General features: G+C 37.2%; 1 protein-coding gene across 1 annotated transcript in view; it reads right to left on the bottom strand.

Annotated features, from left to right (window-relative positions):
• The window catches only part of LOC145771566 (voltage-gated inwardly rectifying potassium channel KCNH6-like), a 69,796-nt gene that overhangs the window by 5,053 nt on the left and 38,167 nt on the right, over nucleotides 1-26,576 (bottom strand). The window contains exons 17-21 of the mRNA XM_082583271.1: nucleotides 7,199-7,398; nucleotides 6,637-6,762; nucleotides 4,516-4,642; nucleotides 4,086-4,279; nucleotides 3,450-3,489 (exon numbers count right to left, since the gene is read on the bottom strand). Of these exons, the coding sequence (XP_082439397.1) occupies nucleotides 3,450-3,489; nucleotides 4,086-4,279; nucleotides 4,516-4,642; nucleotides 6,637-6,762; nucleotides 7,199-7,398 (687 nt within the window). The remainder of the gene's footprint in view (nucleotides 1-3,449; nucleotides 3,490-4,085; nucleotides 4,280-4,515; nucleotides 4,643-6,636; nucleotides 6,763-7,198; nucleotides 7,399-26,576) is intronic.

Below are 26,576 nucleotides of genomic sequence, written 5' to 3'. Positions count from 1 at the left end.
AAATGGCGGCCAAAAATGGCTATTTTGCTCTCAGGACATACGAGTGAGACGAATATACCTGTGCAATATGTCTAAACATATGTTTTGAGGGTCAAAGATTACAATAAAAGCACTTTTAGCTACCTGGCATGACACCTTCGTGTATTTTTCTGCAGAAAAATCATTTTTAGGTTATTATTTGTTTATTTATTACGCCAATGATCGTTTAAGCTTCTTGTTATATGCAACCATGTTACCAGGAAGATTGAGAAGGCACTTTCAAACTGCATGAAAGTTCACGGATATTCGTTTTTGTACTTTTAGTTCGTGGCTGTTGTCAACTGCCGCGAACTTCGTTCACTGAACTTCACACATGAAGCGAAAATGGCGCGCGAACTTCCGTCAGCTCAAGAAAACTTACATCCCGATTTTTTGTTTCGCTGGGTCCAGGTTCTTAGGCTAGGCTATTGAGAGTTTTGAGGTTAGCGGCTTATCCGTGGGTGTTGGCTTTTAGTGCTGCAAATCCTGCCGTTCAGATTTTTTTGACACTGTGGTGGTTTAGCCAGAACGATAATGTTTTCCATTTTTGTTTGCAAGCTTTTTTCTTTCTGTGTGAAACAAAATGAGCAACAGAGTCAAAGAGGTAGATCTCCACCTTTATTGGAAGTTACCGGTATCTTGAGCTGAAAAAAACTTGAGTTTGAGAAAAAAACTTGTATTTAAAAAAATTTGAGTCATTCCGGTGAAGACAGAGCGAAAGCGTACAGTTTCAAATTGAAAACCGTAGCTGTCCTCGCGTAGGCTATTGCACTGTGGAGGATATCAAGAGTTAAATTGACTTTTGGATGTCTGACCGCGCGGCTGATTGTAATGTTTTACTGGACATAGACACCAACAAGCGATTAAAATGTTGTGCTCACATAATACTGTGTGTTGACCACGGCATAGATATAGTGTACAAAAATGCTGAGCAGAAAATTGGATTGCAAAATCTCTTACCACTAACTGTTGGTGAGAAAGTTTTCGGCTCCCATGGCACATCAGTTCATACCTTAGGACTCATAGCACTCGCTAAGTTGTTTTCGCCAAGTCATGCGTCTCACAGTGTTTCGCTTTACAATGACTATACACACTACACAGTGGATGGAAGATAATAATATTGATCACCGAGGATTTAGAGGATTTGTATCTAACCGATTTGGGCGTATTGCAGATTTAGCGCGGTTGTATTTGCAACATCGTGTGCACATAGATGCGTTCTTTAACCAAGTGGTCGACATCAACAGTAATAAGTTGGTGCTTGCAGTTGCCGCATACGTTCAGAATGAATGGTTCACTCGATGCTCAGAAATCTACACCAAAATGGGAAATGAAATCATATTCCCTCTGATGCAATTTTTGGGTAGTGATGAGACTGACAACAAGGTGCGGCATGACGACAGAAATTGGAATGGAGTGAAGGTTTTTTTTATCAAAAATTGAAAATGATAAAAGAAGTGATGGAGGCCAAGCGAGAAGGCGAACCAAGTGGTCTGGATAAGTTGGAAGCTGCAGTGATGGGGGAAGTTATTGATTCTGTGGAGAGGCAACTTACAGGTGGGAGTACGTCTGTTACTACACACTCGCGGAAAAATGTGGTTTTCACAAATGGCTAACTGGTGGACTCCAGCTTTGAACAAAAATCTGTATTGGAAAAGAAAGCACGCTGGAAATGGGCAAGATGCTCAGAAGAAGTCAACAGCGTGAAAAAACTGGAATCGGACTTTCTGACTACTGTCGAGGCAACAAAAAAACTTTCACTGATTAAAAAAGCAGATCTAAAGAACAAGAAGACACAGAAGACCTTACGTCAGATCGACTTGTGCAAGTTGCATGGCGGTCCAGTTACAAGTACATCGCTTGATTTATTGGAATGTTTGAGTGGAAAACAACTTTTAGCCGAAGTCAGCCATCTTCGACTAACTATAGCAGTAGCACCCGAAATTCGACAAATGAGACGAGTTAAGGCGGCTGACGGACGATACCGGGTTGAAAAATTTGGTGCAGAAGAACTGAAGTCCTCCATTAAAAATGTACTAAAGCCAGTATCCAACATTACGATGACTCTGGACTCTCTTTTGAGCAGAATTATGTGAAATGGCATGTGTAATTATGCGGGAATGATTGTCAATGAGATATTCGTATGATTACTTTCTGTTAGATGGTGAAACACACAAAAAATTTTTAATTTTTCATGTAAAAAGCGTTTTTTTTTTGTACTTTCAGATGATATCGCCACAGCAATGCAGTGAATCGCAAAACTGAGTTGATTTTTAGAATCTACGCCCCAAACAACCTATATTTAGACATATTACATGACCCATATGATCAAATCTTCATCTGATTGATGGAAAATATCAATTTTTCAGCGGCCGTTTTGAAAATGGCCGCTGAACCAACCTAAAATGACGTCATAGACAAAAGAACTCATCGGATTCTTATTCAGAGAGAAAAATGGCCATGAAAAAATTGGGTCCTGGAAATACTATTAACAAAATGCCTTTATTTGCCCACCCCTAATATCACAAGCCCAATCGATATAATGATAGTCGAAGCGCCAATATAGAGGCAGGTGAAAAACAATTAGAGAATCAAATTTGAAATTTATTGGTTTAGTGCCATTTGTTTCTATGTCTTTACCCTTTAAAGTCTGGATAGATATTTTAGCATCATCACCATTGCTGATTTGGAACCTTTCATAAATGAAGATATTACGACAAGCTTGTTTTTATTGGTCTGGTTTAGTTATGGATCTTTATCCTCGGACTGACAAAGCTAATGGTAGGTCAGTACTGGCAGTTTCGCATAATTGTAGAGGCTTTGAATCACTGATGCAGGGCCGGTTATCGAGATTGACAGAGTAAAGTTTCCGCTTGTTGTTGAAGTGTTGTTGTCTGTGAGCCATTCCTTCCACTAGAATGACTAGATGCTACGGAATAGAGCAATTTTGAAATGCGTTTCCCAAGCGTACACCCCAAGAGTCGAGCCAGCGCCGCTTGATCTGAAGTAGGGTGCTTAACCATTGAGCTAACGAAACGGATTACAGGAAACTTGCTGGTTGTTAGGTGACGAGCCAAATTTCCTAGCTTCAAAACAGTTATGGAAAACTTTATGTGACTTTCCATAATTTTCTGTAGATAAACTATTAGACCTAGTGTTTGATAACTAATCTTGCTTCAAGGACGCAGTTTTTATAGCCGACCCTTGGCTTACGGAACATATAAGTAACAATATTGAGCGATTGCATTTCAATGCTATGCCTGTGAAACTGACTAGCTCTCGTATTTTTCAAACTTTATTCATATTTGAACTTTACGAACTAAATGTTTATTTCGGTTACTCAAGACACATTCTTAGTTCTTTTGCGCAGGCTAATGCTGAGCAAAAATTATAAACAATGGAAACTAAGATTTTAAAATAAATACGTTTACCTGCACAATTCGTTTGTTCATCATCATCATCAGAATCTTCCTGAAACGATTTGTGCATCAGGTTTAATGTTTACATGCAGTCATTGGACAATATTATCTCAAAAAACGACAAATGTTGAAGTTATGAAGCTAAATAAAACGTTGAGAGGAAAAAAATAAAATATAGCAAAACCAGCCATCCTGGTTAAAGTTTTTATTTATACATTGCCTCAACTTCGTCGTATTGAGTAAAACGAACGAATGTCGCATTTAGCAATTTATTTTAAACTCAAGTGTAGCCTACTGTAAAGCAAGATTGGGCAAACATCGGGTTATGAGAAAGCTCTGAATGATATCAATTAATGTGTTTTGAGCATACGTAGTTCCTATTCTTATCAATCAGAATACAGTCATGCAAAATGAAAAGCACTGGGAAAAGCTGAGTTATTAAAACAATTGAGCCAAGAGGTGCGAGGACTATTACATGGTTCCAACTTTTTATATACGGGAGCTTAATAAAGGACCTGGAAGAAGTCGGAAAAAAAATGTGTGCAGTTTTTCAAGGTGGTTCCCCAACCATTTAGAGACCAGGGCTAAGCGAAGTGGTTGTGTTAAATAAGTAGAATCTATTTCAGATTAATCACTGCAACAACTCACTTGTCTTAAATTATAAATTATATCTAGATGACTCCAAAAATCTTCTTTAAAATCCATGTAATTGTCCAGAACTTGAGTTAAATCTTCTCTGCTTATTTTATGTAAATCACAATATGTAAGAGCCCGTACTGTGGCCTTTGCTTTTCCCATCTTTTTATACTTTCCCATATTTTCTCCAAAAATGTCTCCTCTGACTAAGACAACAATGATATGTCATTTGCAATTAGTTCAGGATTGAATTTAAGCTTAACGTATATTTCCATTAAACAAAGCCCAAAATAAGATCAATTAAAGCAATCACAATTTTCAATGACATTTGCAATCACGCTTTTCACACAGACTTAGTGTCCGACTACCATAATTATTAAAACTCGGAATTAAAACAATTCCACAAATTAGTTACTGTTAGGCTACCAAAAGTTAAAGTTACTCAAGACTGCTTTAACGACGTTGTTTTGTAGGATTTCTATTGTGCCTCTTGTGATGAAATAAAGCGCAGGGATTAAGTCTCCGGCGTGAACCAATGTATCCCCAGGAGGTGCATGAGTTGTTTTGAACTGTCAAGTAAAAACATTTTAGTTCGGATGAGGACACGTCAAATATACTGTAAATCTAAATGTTTACCTGTTATTGCATGGTTAATTGATTCAAATATAGTTGTTTTGAGAAGGGAAAGCTCGTGTGAAACTGTATTCCAGTTGCATAATAATGTTTTTGTGAATCATCGTTCTTCTTAAGCAACATTTCTAGGTTTGTTTTGCAAATATTCAATTTTAACCTGTAGCCTACCAACTAAAGCAGTGGTTCCCAACCTGGGGGTAAATTACCCCCGGGGGGCAATTTGCCTGTTTTCGGGGGGTAACGAGACCCGATTTAAAAACAGCGAAGCAAGTGAAGGTTGTGATCTTTATAAAAGCGAAGGAATTGAACAACCGTCTCTTCAAGAAACTGTGCAAGAAGATGGGAGAAAGATACAAAGCATTACTGTACCACACAAGTACGATGGCTGTCTCGTGGCAAAGTGATAACCGGCCTGGTCGAACTTCGTGTGGCTGTCCATGTTTTTCTGATAGAAAAGAAGTCCGACTTGGCTGAATACTTCTCTAACCAACAGTGGATTTCCCAGCTGTGCTATCTGGCTGATATCTTTGGTGAATTGAACAAAGGCAATCTTTTAATTCAAGGCAAGAGTGTAAGTGTGATCGACACCAAAGTAATTGTAGCAGCATTTATCGTAAAGGTTAAATTGTGGAACGAGCGAGTTGGAAGAGGCACAGTGGCGCAGTTTCATACGCTTGACATGTACCTACCTCGAAGTCAATGGACTTGAGTTGACAACGGCGTTGAAGGAGGACATAGCTGACCACTTAGGCCAGCTAGCCAAGAAGATGGACAACTACTTTCCGAATTTGAACACGGCTAGTCTCCAATGGAATACTCAGCCCTTGACATGTGATGACAGCCAGGTGGATGATGACGAATTTCCGGCCAAAGAAGAATTTATCATTCTCCGAATGAACCAAGTGTTGAAACTTGATTTCAAGGTGAAAGGTAGGAACCCTTCTAGTTTAGCAGACACCAGGACGCACCAACATTAATTAGCAACACGTGCATTAAATATCCTGACATCTTTTTCAACAACGCATCGCTGTGAACAAGGATTTTCAACTGTCTTAGGAATAAAGACAAAGAAGCGCAATCGCCTGGATGTTAAAAGCGACCCAAGAATCGCCCTCAGTACCACAAAGCGCAGAATTACAAAGCTGGCGGCTGAAGTCCAGGCCCAACCTTCGCATTGAATGTTTACCACGCATTTTTACCTTGTATTCAATATTGTATTACATTTTGATTGTCATAGTTAGCCCTTTGAAATACATAGCAATAAACACCTTTGTTTTTGAAAATTGATCGTGGGGGTAATTTGCTCACTTCAGGGTGGAGATTAGGGTAACAGCTAAAAAAAGGTTGGGAACCACTGAACTAAAGTAAGTAGGCAACAAACATAGCCGTAGGAAAGCAAACATTTTGAGAGGGCAAATAAAACTTTTTCAAATTTTATTTTTGCAAATATAGCCTACTGTCAAAAACGCAACACTACTCACAATCTCTGAGATGGTGTATAGTCTAATGGGAACCCCTCTCAGAAATTTTTGAAAAAATGCATTTAATTTGGTGCATTCTGAGCGTATTTTCAGCTTAAAATTGTAATGAAAAGTTAATAAAAAAGTTTCTGTGAGCCAGATGCCGTCACGAAGAGCCAGATATGGCTCGCGAGCCATGGGTTTCCAACCCCTGGTCTAATAACACGACAGTCATCAACTTGGCAGTGTACAAAAACAGAGGCAACAAAACGTTCAAATTAGGTAAACTTGGTCCTTTTATTGGCACTGGGCCCAAATTATCCTTTCAAAAGCCCATACCGAAACTAAAAATAATCAATTTACTGATAAAACATTCATTAGTACAATGTAATGTTAGCTTAGTTTTTACATGGAAGTGCATTGCTAGTTTACAAAGTAACGTTAATTCTTAATGGAGAAGAATAATTTACCCTCATCAAAAGCATTCGTTGACAACCTGGACTGGCCTGCTTCAACACAGGACAGTTTAAAAGCAGTTGTCGGTTGAGGTGGTAGCAGATATCAGCTTGCAAACATTCAGGAAATCGCTTTAAAACCTGAAATAAAGTAAAAATAAATTGCTTAAGGTTGTGAAAATTTCTGACGTAACTGCAACTAAGGTTGGATTTTTCAACACAAGTTTGTAGCCATGCCATCCATGCAAAGGCTGAAGTAGTGATCTTTTTAACAAAGCAACAGGAAAACTACAAAAAATTCTCCTAATATCTATTTGCTATTTCAAACAGTAAATTTACATTGGCTTGGTGTCACGGAAAAAGAAATTTAAAGAGAATTAAGTTAGTTTCATAACTCGATTTTTATTGCATTTTTATTTGGTTTCATCGGTTATCAATTTACAAGCTGAGTGTAGTTTTACAACTTTAAAACAATACCTGCGTTGAATATATTTTGAAGCTTTATGACTTATTGTTTTAACTAAAATGGAAAAAACTTGAAAACTGTCAATTTGTAGAACTTTAATGTTAAATTTACCATATCCATGTCAATTCCATTTGTATATGACCAGGCGTGCTGAAAATACTCTTCAAGACGCTGACGAAGTGGATTTGGTATTTGATGAAATCGGATAAATTCTTTGACTCGAAGCATTTGAGTGTGGTACCTTGCTGTGCCACTGTATAGGCGCTGAATGATGGCGCTTACATTTCCAAAAATTGATGCGTACATAAGTGCTGAAACATACTAGCATTGTCAGAGTTCAATAATGCTGTCATGATGTAGCCTACTTCTGTTGTCCAACAACAGCTAAAGATTTTTTGAACTGCACTTCTCGCATCATATAGGCCAGGGGTGTGCAACCTTTATTACAGGAGGGCCAGATATAAATAACTGAGTGAAACCGCGGGCCGCACGTTTATTTAACATATGCTTTCTAGTAGTTGCAGGCACAAAAAAGTAGTTTTTTTGTTATTCATGTTATTCTTATGGTGTTATTAGGAGCAATATCCATTTTAGAAAAAATAAGTTAAGACGCATAAATTTCTGAAGAAAACTGCTATTCAAATTTATTATCACACTGTCTTTAAACGAGTTCAGTGAGAAATTTGCAGCTGGCTTCTTTTCCCAACGGCTTTTTTCCAAATTTACTTTAATGGAAGTGCTCGCAATTCGAAGTCCATTTTCCAAGTGTTCGTCTATCAGAACCGATCGATAGGGTGATGTCATGACGCCCATTTTAGAAAAAAATTGTTCGCAAAAATACAGTAGGCCTACTTTGAGCCACAAAGAGCCATTTTTGAAGCCAGGGGTTTTTTCAAATGTGGAAAGTCATCTTAGTTGAGATGTTTTCCGCCAAGATTTATTTCTAAATACTTTACTTTCAAATCCATTTTTTTCATGAAGATCAGTAAGTTCAAGTTATATCTGCTGGTGCTTTTGTCAATGTCAGTGTTGAATGGCGAAGAGAACATACCAAACAAATGTTCATGAGATTTGAAGGCCTTGAAACGAGCCAAAACTCATACATAGTTTTCAAGTTGGTCTGCAAATTCAGTTTTCTTCTCAGGATGCATTCCATAATAGTCTCTCAAAGTTGGAAAGTGAAAAAGATTTCCTGCCTGTAGCCTACGTGAGCTTTCCAAAGTCGTAAATTGTTCATAATGCCTTTTATGTGACTATACATTTTTACTTTCCACAAATAATTAAATAAAACAAAGTAACTTCAGCGGGTTTAACATGATGTATTACATACACAAATATAACATAATTAAAATAAACTCAAACGTTTTCGACACGTACATGTGTCCTCATCAGGAATTACATATCTGCAATATAAATAAAATGAAAATTGTAAGGTAAATTTGACTTTGCATTATAACTGTAACTGTATACTAACGACACTCCAGACTGAAAAGCACAAACTGAACGAGTGACACAGGAATGATTACAAGTAAATTATACGGTGGAAACAGATCACATGAGGTGCAAACTACAGGCATTTGACAAACAATTAGAACACACACAAGAGAAACGATGAGCCACAGGCGAATAACTGCCGGTTGAGAGACGGATTATTACGTTTGATTCTTAAGGCTTCCATGATCTTAGTCTGAAATTCAGATCTGCCTCGAGAGATGATTTTAAATTGGTCGATCGAGACATTGTCAGTGCACGTGTCAGTGTTGTCAGTGCACGTGCACTGACAATGTCTCGATCAACCAATTTAAAATCATCTCTCGAGGCAGATCTGAATTTCAGACTAAGATCATGGAAGCCTTAAGAATCAAACGTAATAATCCGTCTCTCAACCGGCAGTTATTCGCCTGTGGCTCATCGTTCCTCTTGTGTGTGTTCTAATTGTTTGTCAAATGCCTGTAGTTTACACCTCATGTGATCTGTTTCCACCGTATAATTTACTTGTAATCATTCCTGTGTCACTCGTTCAGTTTGTGCTTTTCAGTCTGGAGCAGTGGCGCCGCCAGACCTTCAACATTGGGGGGGCAAAGTATTGACAGTGCAAGACAGTAGCATAGTCAAAAAATTTGAAAGGGAGGGTGTTGACAGCCGGTGGGCGAAGCCGGATGGCGTGTTCGCCGAAGGCGACATCCAGCGGCGGGGGGTCTGGGGGACCTCCCCCAGAAAATTTTGAAAAATTACTTTCAGTTTGGTGCATTCTGAGAGCATTTTCAACAAAATTGTGGGTATGAATATTTCTGTAAAATGGTGCTGTCCGGTGGCATAGCAAAAGGATAAGATCATGTTTTCTTCGGCATTTTTCGAAAATAAAGCTAAGTCTCTATGTTTTCTTGTTGCTAATTCCAGACTGAGATATTTGAATGTTTGGTATTGGCAAAAACTCGCTCTTTTAATGCAGTTTCGTTTAAAATCAGGCAAATTTTGTTTTAGAGACATAGGTTAATTGCTTTTTTTTGCGACATTATTACAGTTTTATTATTTATCAATTTTCTCCTTGGTTGATTCAAAAAACACTATCTTCTAATGTTAACAACATATCTTTGGGTGTCCCACAAGGGTTTATCTTAGGCCCTCTTCTATTCCTGATTTATGTAAATGACTTTCCTAACTGCCTTCAACACGGAACTGCAATTATGTTTGCAGATGACACCACCATTATATATAAAAATAAACCGTTTCTACGGTATATGATACGGCAAATCAAGAGCTTGTATGCATAGATCAATGGCTATCAACAAATCGATTGTCTCTAAATGTCACCAAAACCAAACATATATTAATTTTAAGTCAAGGAAGCAAGACACTATCATACCACCCACCCTTGAATATTCGAAAAAGCAACATAGAACAAGTTGCCTCAATAAAGTTTCTGGGAATAATTGTAAACGAGCATTTGTCATGGAAATCTCATATGGAAATCTTGCTTCAAAAAATAAGATCAACACTCTGCGTGACAAAAAAAATTAAGCCTTTCCTAAACAAACAAGCACTTCTCTCCATTTACCATTCTCTAGTTGAGAGTCAGATATTATATTGTATCTCAACGTGGTGTCATGAAAACAAAACTACATTGCAAAAGCTACAACGTACATGCAATAACTTTCTTCGTACTGTATTTGACATTGACCGCAGAGAAAGCATAAAAGGTGTAATGGAACTCAATAATTTAAAATCAATTAACCACATGAAAACTACAGAGATTGCAACTTTCATGTTTAAATATTCAAAAAAGCTGCTTCCCACAACATTCAATGATATAATTATGTGTAAACAATCAAGTAGCCTAACAACAAGAAGTAATTCTCCTTATATTCCGATATATTGCAGAATTAACACTTGCAAACAATCAATACGGTACATGGGGCCAACAGTTTGGAACAAGCTTCCAACTACTATAAGAAATGAATGTAAAACTGTAAAAGGCTTTAAATCAAAAATAAACAAGCTAAATCTTCCTTGAAATAATCCCATCTAAGTATTACATCATGCACCAAACATACTAATATATATATATATATTTTTTTTTATTGCCCAGCAATGATTAGCCAATGTGTGTAAATTTTTATTAGCAAAATAGTAAGATTGTAAGTACTCCTACTGGCCTTCTGGTTCTTGTGTTTTTTGTCCACAGAAGTTCTACAGAGTCTGCAGAAGTTTTTCCATCCTTTTTGACCAATCTCCATCTTTCGGTGAAGCGGTGGCCATGTGCTCCAACCAGTTGTTTATTTCAATATCTTGGACTGGATCGTCATGCTATTGTCTGATTGTTTATCTATTTTTTTAACGTAATATGCCAAATTGGATATTTTTTGTCACTTTAATATGGTACGTGTAAAACATACGGTAACCTAAATTTATCATATTACTGGGACATACCACTACTACATCCCAGCTGGCGATGACTGTCATTTTTGCATTAATTCAACGTTAGCCAACGTTGGATCGGTGTGGAAGTGGCGAGTTTAGCTGACAGGGGTCTAAAATTATCGCTTTATTAACGCAACTTTTATCAAAGCACGCTTGATATGTTTAAGACATAACTTCCCTGGGTATAATTGAATTTCCGCAAGATGATGATGTTGTTTTTTGCTAGTTTGATTTATTTGTTTTTTGTCATTGTTTCATGTCGTCAAGTTATAGCCTATCTATTTTGTGAGTCGTGCAAGGCCTGGTGCGTTGCGCTTGAAATGGCTTTGCCCGTGGTAGGATTTCTTTGTGGGGTTTTCTTTGCCTGCCTTGCTCTTTGCTATGAGCTAAACGCATCAAGACGTGTTCCCCTTACGACCATCAGCACTCTTGATAACGCACCATGGCCGATCTTCATAGCAACTGTCCATACAAATCTTAAATATATCAGCCAGGGATATCTAAAGAAGGGGATACGAAGGCTTTTATTACGTCTGACAATAGAAGAGCTTTTGTTTATCGTAAATAATCTGTGTTTATCGTAAAATGACAATTGGCACCGATAGTAATTTAATAAATCTTGTTATGATAACTTGCATTGCGCTATTAGCATCAGGCCTGGATATTCACTGCATGCTCATGGTTGCTTGTTAATTCAACTACCCATATATTTGCTTTACATCCAGCCTACTGCAAAGGTTTTGTTTAAAAAAACAGCTTACTGGTAACTTTTCAACTGTCTTTGTAAACAAGTATTCTTTAAATATGCTCTACGTAACATTTGCTAACTGTCTTCTGTAGCTCATTATACCAGCTGCACTACAAAACTTTCTATGATTTAAAAAAAACACATGTTTAAAGCACTGCAAACTACCGCCCTGGTAGTGTCATGAGAATAAGGCAATCGCTGTGAGCCTTCATATCCCCTTCTCTAGATATCCCTGATATCAGCTAAAGTTATGTAGGCTAATAAAGTTATAGCCTATATATGTTTATTTGTTTTGTAACATTTTTCATTTTTTTATTTTCCCTTTATACCTTAAATTTTTCTGAAGGTGTTGCGACCGTGCCAAATTTTTTTCAACTCAATAACTTACTTCGATCACAAGCACGTTTTAACGTTCGCGTTTTGTCGCTTCTACCTTTTTCTTGACCTTTGCTATGTTGACGTGTATTGTTTTGATATGATGGTCAGAAATAAAAAAACAACTGAACTGAACTGATCTTATTCCGGTAAGTCACTAACTTTTATGCTCTGAAGTCAACCCAAAGTTTAGAAAATGTAACGTCATAGAGGTCATACATCTTGATGAGTGTCAAACAAAAAGCTTTGAGACAATGAAGTTACTTTAGGCTATTTCTGATATATTCAAGTTTTGTATAACGAAAAGCTGTTTAGATGTTAATCTAGATCGAACAAGCGATGTCAGCAGTTGCAGATGGCTTGCATCCTTGCACAGTTTTACGAGAAACTACATCATAGGCTACAACTTTTCTTGTAAACAATGTATTAACATCCGTAAATTCAATTTGAAAAGTTGAAACCTCCGAGCCCCCCTCCCTTGGCTACGCCACTGGTGCAAGACATGCAGGACAGTGGTATATTATTTAATTTCTCTTGTTTTCTACCAGGGCTGGAAAAAATGTTTAGCTTCCCGGGAATCTGTTTTTTAGAGAAAAAATTTCCCGCGGCTTACAATCACGATAATGAGAACCTTATATTTTACTGATCTCCGGAGCTGATGTAAACCTTAAAAGTCATGTCGACATATTCTTGATGCCCCCCTTATCGAAAATTGTTCTTTGTAATACCGCTTTGAAGGAGGATTACGACTATGAACAAAAGAATAAATTTTAAACTTCATTTTGAATTGAAAAGACATGACGTAATGTCTTCCAACCTTAGTTATATATTTTTTCATTACGTAACGTCTTGTAGAAATAAATTGAAAATCAGTATGATCACTCAAAATGAAAGCAATGGGACTACGAATCCTCACTAAACCAATCAATCAATGGTCTTGTTGCACTGAAGATGACAACCTTATATTTCACTGATCCCCGGAGCTGACGTAAACCAGGCATAGATCTGTTGACTCAATGCAAACCCTTTGAAGGTTAGGGGGGGGGGGGGGGGGGCTGTCAATTCAACTTTTTTGTATCAACAGTTGTATCTCTGAAACCACTGAAGCTGCGACTACGAGATTTCTTGACTTTGCCTAACTTTTATTCACCTCTATTGAGCTCAAATTTTGAGCGAATAAAGGTTATAAATTGAAGATATAAGGCATTTCTCAGCACATCCTCTGAAATATTTCCTATTCTATTGTGAAACATTTTCCCACCAGCTGGATGAAAGTAGCCTAATTAATTTGGCCCATGTCTCGTTAATCCTAACTGTTTCACAGCGTGAAGGGCATTGGCTGTATGTAAAATAATGTAAAAAAAAATTAATCACAACATTACTATGCATGTTCTTCATTACTCTACCAAAAAATAATGTGTAAACTCACGCTACAAATTACACTCATAAGTGACCTCAACATTTCAACGTATATGAGCAGTTCTAAAATTCACATAGTTTTAATTTTCGGATATGCTCAGCGTGAATAATTTTACAAAGTGAATCCCAAATTTTGAAACCGTGCCAAAATAACAGAGATATCACTCCTAAAGCATAAGAAGAATTGACAGCCCCTCCCCCCCAAACTGAGCAAGACTCCAGGAGCCCAACCTTCTAAGGGTTAAAAGTCATGTCGACTTATTATTGATGCCCCCCTTGTCGAAAATTGTTCTTTGTAGTACCGCTTTGAAGGTGGATTACGACTATAAACAAAAGAATAAACTTTAAACTTCATATTTGTATTGAAAATACATGACGTAATGTCTTCCAACCTTATCACATTTTTTTCATTACGTTATATTTACCACCACCAAACCACTTTTGACGATCGAATTTGTTAATTTATTATTCGGTAAAATGTTTAGATGATGTCACGTCATTACGCTGATTTGAGATATAATTTCATTCATGACGTCGTATGGATGAAAAACTTTTACAAGTTTTATATTCTGCTGAGATTAAAGAAGAAACATAAATGATAAATATTGGAGAAATTGAGTCTCCTTTACAACTTAAGAATCGAACAACTCAAAACTGCTGAAACAAAACGTTTTGTTTACGTGAAAGAATCACTGCAAGCAACCAATGCCAAAATGCGCGCGGAAGAAGTCATGGGAGTGTGAGGTATCAAAACTTTAACAGGTTGTTATTTTTCTACATCAATGTGTTTAATCTACTGTACAATTTAGTCATCAAGGTTTTCCATACTTTTTTTAAAGAGAGAGCTTTTACCTCCTCCCCCCCCCCCCCCCCCCCCCTTGCAACTTGAGTTGACTTACTTGAGGTTGGGATCCAAATATTAAAAAAATATATATTAATATGTAATAATAAAAAATAAAAAAATTAATTGCCGACGCCACTGGTCTGGAGTGTCGTTAGTATACAGTTACAGTTATAATGCAAAGTCAAATTTACCTTACAATTTTCGTTTTATTTATATTGCAGATATGTAATTCTTGATGAGGACACATGTACGTGTCGAAAACGTTTGAGTTTATTTTAATTATGTTATATTTGTGTATGTAATGCATCATGTTAAACCCGCTGAAGTTACTTTGTTTTATTTCTCTATGGTTCAACAAAGCAAACTCTCTACCAAAGCTTTAAATAATTAAATACAATGGATTAGCGGTGGCCGGTAGAAGATTTCTAAAATGGTTAACAAAGGGTGTGAAATCTACAATAGTCCGCTCCACAATGAATTGTTCGTACGTACCAGACTAAACTAAATTGTAAACACGTTTCGCGGACCGGTGTAGCAGTCCAAGAGTTACTGCAGGCCAAAAGTTACAAAGGTTGCCAAATATTTCATTTAAATTTTGTTTTGAAAAATAGTTAAATTTTTAACCTCTCAAAAGGTCAGATTAATAATTATAAGTATTTTTTAATGTTAACTGAAAAGCTTGCATTAGTTTGAGAGCAATGAATTCATTACACTTAGTTGAAACAGTTTTCGCTTTTCTGTCGACTGCGAAAACGCCGGGCACCCCTGGTGACTTTTGGACTGACAGGAACTTCCAGACTGCAACGCTGCAGAAGCAGTCCAAAAGTTACTGCTATTGCAAGTGGGTGTGCTTTTTCGAAATTCGTTTGGGAAAACTTGTAAATGGACAGAAAATTTTTAAACTTCACTTGGTCAGTAGATTAAACCCTCTGCAAGTATGCAAAAGATTACTCCCAAGGATAAATATTCTCACCACGAAACCATTATTCTTGACTTTAAGTTTCGTGCCACGTGTTTTCGATGGGAGTCCAACGGAAATTCATTGGAAATTTGGAATCTCAAAGTGTTCAACTCTTTTGTAAAAGTTAAAGTCTTTCCCGCGTGTGAGACTGTGATAGCCTATACTCACTGAAGTTTGATGGCGTTTTGACTACCGGTTGGCCTACATGTAGCCTAAGTTACTTTATATTTCTTCAAAATAGTAGTTATGAAAAACCAGACCAAAAATAGGCTCAGTGCTTCATTTACTAGAAAACTTTGGTTTTAACTTTCATGAAATACATAAAATATAGGCTAGTCAAAGACTATGGTCGTCAACTAGGCTACAACTCAAGACCAGCGGCTAACAAGTCAGCCTTCAAATGCAAACTTTACACGATATATTAAGGCCTGTAGCATAATAAATGCCACCGATTCACGTATAGCGACGATTCAAACTTTGAAATGTTTGGAGCGATGATCAATTAAATTATTTGTTTCAACAGCGCCATAATAGCCTACAACGAGTCAATAAAACACTCATAACACTACATTGTGAATCGTAGGTTGCATCATAGCACAATCAAGATGACAGCAAAAGACTATAGGCTAAGTGGTCAGTGTTGGGCGCGATAACTCATTTTTCAGTTAAGCGATAACGATAATCGATAAACCAAAAATGCCTAAAGCGATAACGATAAACGATAAATCAAAAAAAAGTTAAGCGATAACGATAAACGATAAATTATCGCCGATAATGTCCGATAACGATAATTTTTTTTTTTCTTGATTAGCGCTGCCCCATCCCATGCAGCACGAACTGTTTTCATCAACATGACGAAAAATCGAACATAATATACTGTGAAGGGACAAAACTTTTTGTAAGTTATGCATGAATAGAATCGCAACAGCGGCAGTAGGTATCGAATCTTCAACCTCTTGATCCAGAATCAAACCACTGAGGTAACCGCCGTGCTTTTAATTATACCTTTAGATACCAGTTGGATGCTTTTATCAATTGAGTTACACTACCGCTTACGTGCAGTAGGCAAAATAATTAAATCAAATGAAAATACCATAAAAAATTCCAAACTTTGTATTTTGCTTTCTACGGGCTGTTTACAGCAAAGTCAGCAATAATTGAAAAAATTTCAAAAAACGCAAAATGCTTGAAAATTTATCAGTAATCTTAAGCGTTATTGGTAGTAAAAATGTGCATACTGTGAAATCCATCAAGCTTGTCAAATTAGTCGTGTTTGTTCAAGAACAATAACATAATTGTCGTAATTTACTGATAATTTCAGATTAATTTTTTCTGTTTTTTTTGTGAACACCATCATTAAAGCAATGGCAGAACGCTGAGTTGTTGAGATAAGAATTACAATATAGGCACTGTATTATTAGTGGGAATAAAGATATTTAATTGAGCGTTGGCTATGTCGCATAGGTAAATCGTCGTCGTATCCAGGCTTACGCCCGGTGGTTGAAGATTTAGATTAAGTAGACGGGAAGGCAAGGAAGCCAATCTTCTTGTCCACTTTCAGGCATGCCTTTAAGTGTCCTGCGAAAGACAGTGTCCTGCCTTTTCGATTGCCGTTCCAGCGCTCTCACCACTCGGCTATGAAAGGTTATACTGTATTTAGCATAATTTTACCACGCAACTCGATGCGCCTATTGTCATGCAAAAACTACTAGGCTACAAGATGCAATGATGTCGGTCTGCATGTCAAACGCTTGAATCAATATCATATTCTGTAATGACTTGTTTTAGTGATGGTGGCGTGAACAGTGGCTCCGAGAGGGGGGGGAAGTCGGGCTACTTTCCCCCCTAGCATAACATTGTAAAGGAAAAACGAGTAGTTTTTCGTTTTGTCACTTTTGAGGGGGGCCCATTTTTACTACTAAAATAAAAATTTATCAACTTAAAAATAAACAAATTTTTGAATAAAATGCGTAGTTACAAGTACTTTTCGATCATTGTAGATGCTACTTTAGATGTTTCTTATCAAGAACAAACCATTCTCGTATTGAGTCCTGCTGCTTCAACACGTGAAATCTGTTGCTGTTAAGCCTGCTGATCTCAGTATCACTGAACGTTTTATCTTGTTCTAACTTGAAAACTAGTGCTGCTTTGGCTAAGCGTGTATTATGTTTGCTTGACCAACTGTACCTTGACATGAAAAACTGCGTTTGCCAGGCATATGATAATGAATCCAACATATTTGGAAAAGTGTCCAAGCAAGATTGAAGGAAGTAAACCCTTCTTGCCTATTTTCTGCTTAAGGATGTCATTGCTTAAATGCACTAGAGTTGGACTTCATGGTGTGCAGTGTTGTCCAAATATTATATCAGTTTTGAGTAGTCTAATTAATCGACTATAAGCTTATGTCATCTTCAATTGCAGCCAAGCCAGATAGGAAATTTTAAAGAAAGTTATCCCATTTCCAAGCAGCCTACCTGAGCAGTTTCAAACCTGTGCTTCTCTGCATTATGTAGATCACAGGTCTAAGCGAGATTCACTCTACTAACCTATTTATGCAGCGATAAAGAACTGTGCAATGTTTTTTCGGCCCCAGAGGAGGCCCACACGACGACGACGAATGGACAATAAGCTGATGGATTTAATGAAGTTAAAGGAAGATGTAATTGAAGTTACAGAAAGCTGGAAAGAGTTGACTACTCGCAAGCTTAAGTTGTTATGGGAACTATGAATTTCAAAAAAAAAAATTTATTTTTCTGGGGACGGAACGCTACAACAACTCCGCTTCACCAGGTCAATCTTACAAACGAAATTTATTCTACTGCACGCTATGTTGCAAAGGATTCGCTAGCTGTTGGTAGTTTATTCACAAATGTATCAACAAACTCAAAAATATCGATAGGTTTGAAGTCCTATGGAAATATCATTGTAGGCTTATATCTGATGTGTAGTTGCAAGCATGTGGAGCAAATTTAAACAAGTTGTACAACAATGACATTTTGGATAAGTTTGTAGGCTACTTTTAAAAGAAAGCTACCCAGCAAACTTGAACTGCAAACCGCAACGCATCACCTCAGGCTCATGATATCTGCTCAAGGAAATCATTGATTGCAACTTTCGAAACACTTTTCCAAATATTTTTGTTGCTCTGAAAATTTGTTACGTAAACCAGTACCTCCAACGGTTGCAGGTTGAAAACGCGGTTTTAGCACACAGAAATTTGTAAGATTTGTTTACGCTCCACCACGACTTAAAACCGAGTGAACAGTTTATGCATGTTGTGCATCAAATTAGACCTTTCAAAATCTTTATTATTTGATGCTGTGATCCGTAACGTTGCATTGCAAAAGGTTCAAAATGGATTGAATGCTTTTTGAGCTATTTTCATTGCCCGCACTGTGTCTGTGTGTTTCCAATTCTTCCTCTATTAGGGGCGGTACATTACGGGACGCGCAACTCCGTTGTTCCTTCAACATTAGAAGGGTCAATTGCCAATTTGACATTTTTTTTACGCTTTACTGCAGGCTTGCTTTCAACTAAAAACCTTAAATTACTTTAAAACCAACTTAAATCTTCTTATATAACCCAAAAAAAGTAAAATATTTTGTAAATTAGAAAAAAACGTAACCCTTCTAGTGTTGCGGATAAGCCAAAAGTGGATGAAGTTTCGCATCCCTATGATCTACAATCCCTATTCCTCTATCTACGGTAAGTTATACTAAAATTACCACCTATAACAATTTCGATTCACAACCTGACTGAAGCCAACGCAGATGCAGTGACGCAAACTTGTTAAAGGAGGAGACGTTATCGCCGACCCAAAAGCGATTCTTCCAGGATTCCACACAACAAACAGACAAGAATTCATCAGCAAATACGCCCACACTGCCCAAACACCAGAGAGTTTGCACAAACTAATGCATTCTTTGAATATGGTGCATTTTTCTTGGAAGTGTCCTTATTTGGGGCCAGAATCGTTTTGGTACGGGACCTAAATTATCCTCCCAACGGCCATGGCCAAAGGCACCATGTATGAGGTGTGCATGTGAACATCATATAACTTCACTGCAATTCTTTCAAGAGAAAATATTGAGCAACAATGGCAATTTTGCTCCAAGTGTAGTCGAGTGATTTTTGTTGATTTTCAGATTGAAAGCAGTTTTTTCATATAAATATATACGCTGTTTAAAATCGAAACTTTAAAGGAATTCAATTTCACGATGAGGCGATGAGGAAAGTAGCCAAGTTCCACTTAAGACACATGATGCGAGGCATGATACAAATTCGTCACTTGTATTTTTGCTAAAAAATGTTTTTTTAGGGCCCACTTTTTGTATTGTTTCCCAACCAGTCATGATTTCTCTCGGAGGCCCTGGGCGTGAAAGACCATGTTTCCGATGTAAAAGCGGCCTCGTATTGCGACAGTTTCATAAACCACTTGCCAATTTCTTTCGCTTCGCTTCAAAGGAATCTGTACCGCCTGTGCGCTTACATTTTAATTGTAAAATTCACTCGCGATTACCGATTGCAGCAAAACAACAAGAGACTTGTTGCATGCATTTCATTGCATTGCAATTTGCAACTCTAAAAATTATTGTGTTGTCAGGGCCGTCGCTGCAGGGGGCGTGCCCCTCCCATGACAACGACCTGTGCACACACACTTCAGGCACTGAAGAAGAACTGGTTTTAATTTTAGTTTCATGAACTAGGTGGCTAGTAAAAATATTACTTTTCATGGTCTTTCCCAGTGGCGTATCCTGGTTGGTTGAGCAAGGGAAGCAATAAAAGTCGTGGGGAATCAGAGCGTGCCGAAGGCACGTGTTTTCTAAGGGTGTCCGGGGCATGCCCCCCCCCGGAAATCTTTTTGCAAAATTACTCTCAAATAATGGATTAATGTGCTTTCTGGAAACACTTTTAGGGTAATGTTTGTATAAAATTTATAAGCAGATAAACAGCTATTAACTTATTAAAGGTAGCTCTTACACACGAACGGGCAAAAAATGCGGCTAAAATTGGAAAACACCAAAAATTCAGCTACAGCTAACTACTGCTGTAGTAGCTCAAGCCAGAATTTATTTCAGTCAAGTTTAGCCTAGACGTCACATATCCTGTCTTATGCCAAAGTCTATCCAGCCAGGATAGCAGTGTAAAGCCAACATTTGGCTCAAACTTTTGCTTACAAGGCCGATATTATAACCATAACAGCGCTTTAAATTTTTTAATTTCAACTCACGGGCGCAATATCCAACAAAGCAGAGTTGCCAGATTATGATAAGGTCTAAAAACTAAAATAATACAAAAAAAGACCAAAAATAAGGAAAACATTAGACAAAAAGGAAAAATGGATATATTTACCTGTTTCTATTAAAAATAATAAAATGCACATAGATGTTATGACTTTTAGCGGATTTCAATAAATTGAAACAAAAATAATTCTGCAAGTATAGCCCGAAAAATAGCAAGTATAAAAGGACTGTAGTGGATGAGTTTTAATCCGCCACATTACGAGTATTAAACAAGTATAGAACATATATTGAACAATGGTGAACATGGTTTCATCTGGTAAGGTTACAATATTTGGGAAATATTCATTATTATTATGCATTTTGAAGAATTAATTTAACAAAACACCCTAATTTGAGGAATTTGGCCAATCTGGTAACCCTGCGCCAGGGAAGCGATTAGTGTTGTGCGGATATCGAAATTTGATAATCCAATCCAATCCGAAATTTTTTAGAAATATCCGAATCCAATCCAGATCCAAAAATAATAAGAAAAGCAATATCCAATCCAGATCCGAATATCCGAAAACTAGCATTATACTTATAGCAGACATACCGGTATGTTACACTAACATTTTTTTCTTACCCTGTCCCTACCATCCTTGTCTCAATTGCAGCATAATGAATTTATACTGATATTAAAGTAGCACTCAGCCTACCCTAATCAATCTGAAACACAATAATAAACGACAATAACAAAACAAAGAAAATAGCAGTGTAAGCATGCACACTTGCACAGTTGCACACACTTATCAAAAGCATACCGTACTGTTTTTGAATAAAATGATACAAATTATGTCATTATAAGATCAGTGTATAATAAATTGTCACTAATCACATGCTCACTTCCATGAACCATACAGAAATGTAAGTCGTTCAGAAAACTATTCTTCCTCAGACCTAAACAAAGAGTTGAGTACAAGTAAAGCATTAACAGTTGATAATGTGAATAAAATCTAAAATGTCAAGTCAAAAGCATAATAGTATACTGCACAGAAACAGGAGATCTACTATGGCAAACTTTTTAGCTTCTGCTGGGCACCGGCCAGCACTTTCTAGTACCGAGGTAGGCTACTTTCATCAACCTCTTAGCGTGGCGTGCCTGCCTTTGCTTAGTTGCCGGTTTGCCTCTGCTGCTTTGACTGCGACAGACTGCGAGAGTGCGAGTCCCGTACATCGGTATCAGACTAGTGCTGCCAGATCTAAGGAGGCTAGCTTGCCTGAAACGTAGAACAGCAACTACATGGAATTTATTTCATTCAATTTATTAAAACGTAACTAAACAAAGTTAAACAAATTCGGATTCGGATAATCCGGCTCCGGATCCTTCTTGAAAAAAATTGAATCCAATCCAATCCGGATCCGAAAAATTTCTTCAAATCCGGCAGGATCAGACTCCAAAAATCCGGATCCTGAACAACACTGGAAGCGATTGAAAAATTGCTTCCGTGGATTAGTTAAAAGAAACGTAACTCGCGCAAACTTTGCTCTGCTTTTTTTCCTTAGTCTCTCACTTGTTTCTTAGTATAGCAAAAACGAGAGCAAGAGAAGCGATACGAATCTTTGCTTCCGTAAGCTTCCAACTTTTTTAAAATTAAAACCGAGCTGAAATTACACGGGGACAGGAGTTAGAAACCGTTCTAATTTGTATTCAGGTCAAGAAATTACGAAACCGTTTTATTGAAAAATATAATTTTCTCTTTTTTGAATTTTGACAGGGGAAGCAATGCTTCCCTTGCTTCCATTGAGGATACGCCCCTGGTCTTTCCACTTTTCCACTAAAATTTATCGGCGATTAATTATCGGCGATAATCAAATATTGCCTTTGGCGATAACGATAAACGATAACTGAAAAAATAATTAAGCGATAACGATAAGCGATAAAAATTTATCGCCGATAATTATCGCCGATAAATTATCGCCGATAATGCCCATCACTGTGTGGTCATCTAGTCAATCGCCTCCCAGTGCAAATTTATTTGCCAACGCACGTAAGGCATGGACACAACTTCAAATGGTATAATACAAACAAATCAGGTTAAAATGATAGCCTACGTAAATTGTTAGGTTACAAATTAAAATTTCATTCCGATACAGCAACAATTTCTAGTACAAAACTCATCTTTTAACTTTCATCTTATTTTCGCTTCATTTCCAATTACGTTTCTGCTGTAAACCATGTTGTTAAGATGCAATGGTGGAAAAGTCTTCAAGTTCAACATGTTTCCAATGTTGAAATCATTTATACAAATCTGTTGCAAGCGTCAAATCTGACAACCCTATTTTAGTAACTTCTGGACTGGCAGTAACTTTCAGACCGCGTATACGCGGTCCAGAAGTTACGGTAACTTTCAGACCGCAGTAACTCCTGGACCGTTACACCGGACACAATTCAAAATTGACACATCTTTGCGGGCCGCACAATTTTTCTTGGCGGGCCGCATTTGGCCCGCGGGCCGCACGTTGCACACCCCTGATATAGGCTATCTATGGAGTTTTTGCAATATTTATTATCCGGATTTTTCATCGTTGTTTTCACAAGCATAAAACACAATGCAAAAACCATTTTCAAACTCTCTGTCATGACTCGACCTGGAATCGAACCCAGGCGTACCAAACACAGAGTTGTGGCTTGGGTTGGATCAATTGCGATTGTAATTGCAATGGAATGTAATTAATTGCACATTTTTATGTAATTTTAATTATCATTGCAATTGAGACTGTTGTTGTGTAACTGTAATTTCAAAAAAGTGGTCCAAATAACAATAGCCTACATTTCGTAAGTTGCACGCACGTTATCAGTACTTTTCTTGATCCATTAGTTAGGGTTCAAAAGGAACTTATACATTCCAATCTAAGTTTTATCAAATAGAATTGCAGGCCTACTTGCTTTTGATAAAATCAAATTGTAAAAAAAATCATTGATGAATATAAATCTTGAAACATTTTTTTAATTGACACATGTAACTGGTTACCATAGCCGTAGGAGAGTAAAACATTTTGGGGGGGCGAACAAAATTTGCCCAAATTTTTCAAAGTTTGCCCAAATTTTATCTTTGCGTATAATATATTTCAAAAGCACAAAATTACTCACAATCTCTGAGGTAGTGCATTTAATAACTCTACACAGAGGTGGGCAAAGTTACTTTCAAAAGTAACTGAGTTACAGTTACAGTTACTTGGCCAAAATAGTAACTGAGTTACCGTTACAGTTACCGATTTCAAAAAAGTAACTAGTTACCGTTACTAGTTACAGTTACTAGTTACTTTCAGTTACTCATAAATCTCAACATAAAGTTCTGCACCTGGCCAGCTCTGCATGTAAGTCCAGTTTAACCGCAATCTTTGATATATAGGCTATTAGGCTAGTGTTAGAGCCATCCATGCTAACATAACAGCACAAGTACAAAACCAACAATGTTTTATTTAAAAAAGTACTCAGTATAAATATGCTTATTTCCTTTGAGAAATACGAGCATTTCAAAGTGCTCGTCACTTAGGCCTGCCCTTTAGGGCTTTAAAATATCCTTGCCCAATGAAAACAACCTTTCCACTGCAGCACTTGACGGAATGGGAGTGTTATGTTTTAAAAACAGTTTTTTCATCGGTCCGCTTGTGAATCTGGAACCGCTTAACTTGGGCTCAGGGTCAGCTTCCAAATACTCCTGCAACAGATTCAACGCGCATTGCTTTCTCTTGGTTTTTGCATAAAGTGGTGCAAAAAAGTCCTCTGTGGCTCTATCACTATCCACTTCAATATCGCTTCTGCTCCCCTCTTCAGCAGAGCAGTTTGCTTCTTCAATTGCTTGAAGCATGTTCTGTTTTATTGTGGTCTTTAATTCAGCAGTGTCGATTAATTGTTAGGCATTAAACACAGGTAAGTCTAAATTGTGGGTGGAATGCAGTCGCAAGCTGAAAGTCGCTGTCCTCGAACCAATGACCAAATCTGGTTTGTATTGCTTCCACAAGAACGTCCACCAACGGCAAGCACACAGCAATGCTGTTGCTGGTTTTGATGTCAGACAACCTTTTTAGAGTCATTGCAAGCGTGGGTAGCAATACCCATGCACTCATCACAGAAATTTTGTCGGGCGATAAATTCTCTACTGACTCATTTAAAATTTTACGCAAAAGCAAATCCCAATTTGAAACAAAAATTCAGGAAGCGCTATTAATCAAACGCTGCAATCCAAATTTAAACAAACAATTATTTGCGGGAGGCGCCTCCATTCTCCTCAACATTTATTAGATGTATCACGCACCCTGTGGTGCAAATTCTTTTCTAGTTACGCAGTTGCCTTTTCCTAATGTAATTGGTTTTCCGTCTGTCTGTTTTCCACACTATTGCTTATAATCGTTGCGTGTTTCTTGATGCTTATAGTCAGTTAGTTAGTTACTTTCAAGAAGTTTAAATTTATTGCAATTTATACATATTTTCAGATTATTCCAAAACTACGGCTCCTGTACACCTCTGGCAGCTATATACGACAAGCATGAACTGAGCTATAACATTGCATAAACATTGCTTAGAAAGTCACATATTGATCAATCACCAAAAGCAATTAATTTAGCCAAATCAGTTCTCAAAAAGCGCCAAAAAAAGAGCCAAATCGCCAAACCATAAATATGAAGCCAAACGTCTTAAAAAATCGCTAGATTTCTGGATTTTAGCAATGAATTCGCCAATATGGCAATCCTGCTCCATAAGATGACTAAACAAGAGCGCCGCGCATGGGCAGTGCTGCTCCGATACAGCTGCGAGAAGAATGCATTATTGCGCAACGCGCAGTAAACACGCATAAAGCATGACACAAACATGTGCAGAGAAATGGACGGCAATTAGAAACAAAAAGTTCAATACAAAAGTAACTTGTAACTGTAACTGTTGAAAAAGTGCTAAAATAGGAACTAGTTACCGCGTTTCGTTACCTTTGGAAAATAGTAACGAAGTTACCGTTACAGTTACTCAAAAAGTAACTAGTTACAGTAACTAGTTACTTTTGTAACTAGTTACTGCCCACCTCTGATCTACAGGCATCAACTTGGCCGTGTACGAGAACACAGGCAACATAACATAGGCTACAACAGCAAAACAAGGCTAACTTAACTTTAACGTGCATTTATAGACCTGTCTGTGTCCCAATTAAATAAACGATCAAATTGAAGCACTCTTATGTGGCACAAAAATATATATTAAGCCTAGCTGGATTCAACAACAATTTAAACTGACTTACAGCAATAACCGGGTAACAATTGATGAATATCCTTGTCAGATTATTTGAAAATCTCCAGCCTAACTTCACTAAAACTAAAGGCCAGACAAAAAGTAGCTCAATCTTTTCAATATAAAAATAGTCCAAAGACTCAGTAGTGTATTTGTAAATTTGCATTGAAAAAATTCTAGAATGACAATCTATTTACTTATCAAACCAGTAACATTAAGTTACTTAATCCATGCTACTTCAAACACTATAGCCTAAAAAGAATTTGACAGTTTATGATGCTATGCACATCAAACTTGCACCTTTGAACAAAACTACTTTTAATATCACAAATATTGATATCATATTACAATGAAATCATACTCAATGTTCTTACAGAACATCATTAGAATGATATTCTTACTTCATAATGAAGCAGCTACTCAAATTGCAAGCACTGAAGAAAAGCGACTCCCAGGTAGTAACTTCAAGCTTAATCCTTGCCACAAAATATTACAGACCACATTACCAACAGCACTATTTACATTGCCTGATGCATCAACTGCATGAATTGGATGACAAAACATGAAAAACATAACATGTGTTTTTATATTTGATTGTTGTTGCTCTAATACTGATCATAGATAGTAGGCTAAATAGCTGAGCATATCAACCCCTGGACTAGCAAAGACAAACAGCAGTTTAAACAAAAAACTTCTTTACATATAGGAAACAGTTAAA

This window comes from Aplidium turbinatum, chromosome 6, assembly GCF_918807975.1.
Source record: "Aplidium turbinatum chromosome 6, kaAplTurb1.1, whole genome shotgun sequence".
Taxonomy (NCBI): Eukaryota; Metazoa; Chordata; class Ascidiacea; order Aplousobranchia; family Polyclinidae; genus Aplidium; species Aplidium turbinatum.
This window is presented reverse-complemented; position numbering and strand designations above follow the sequence as displayed.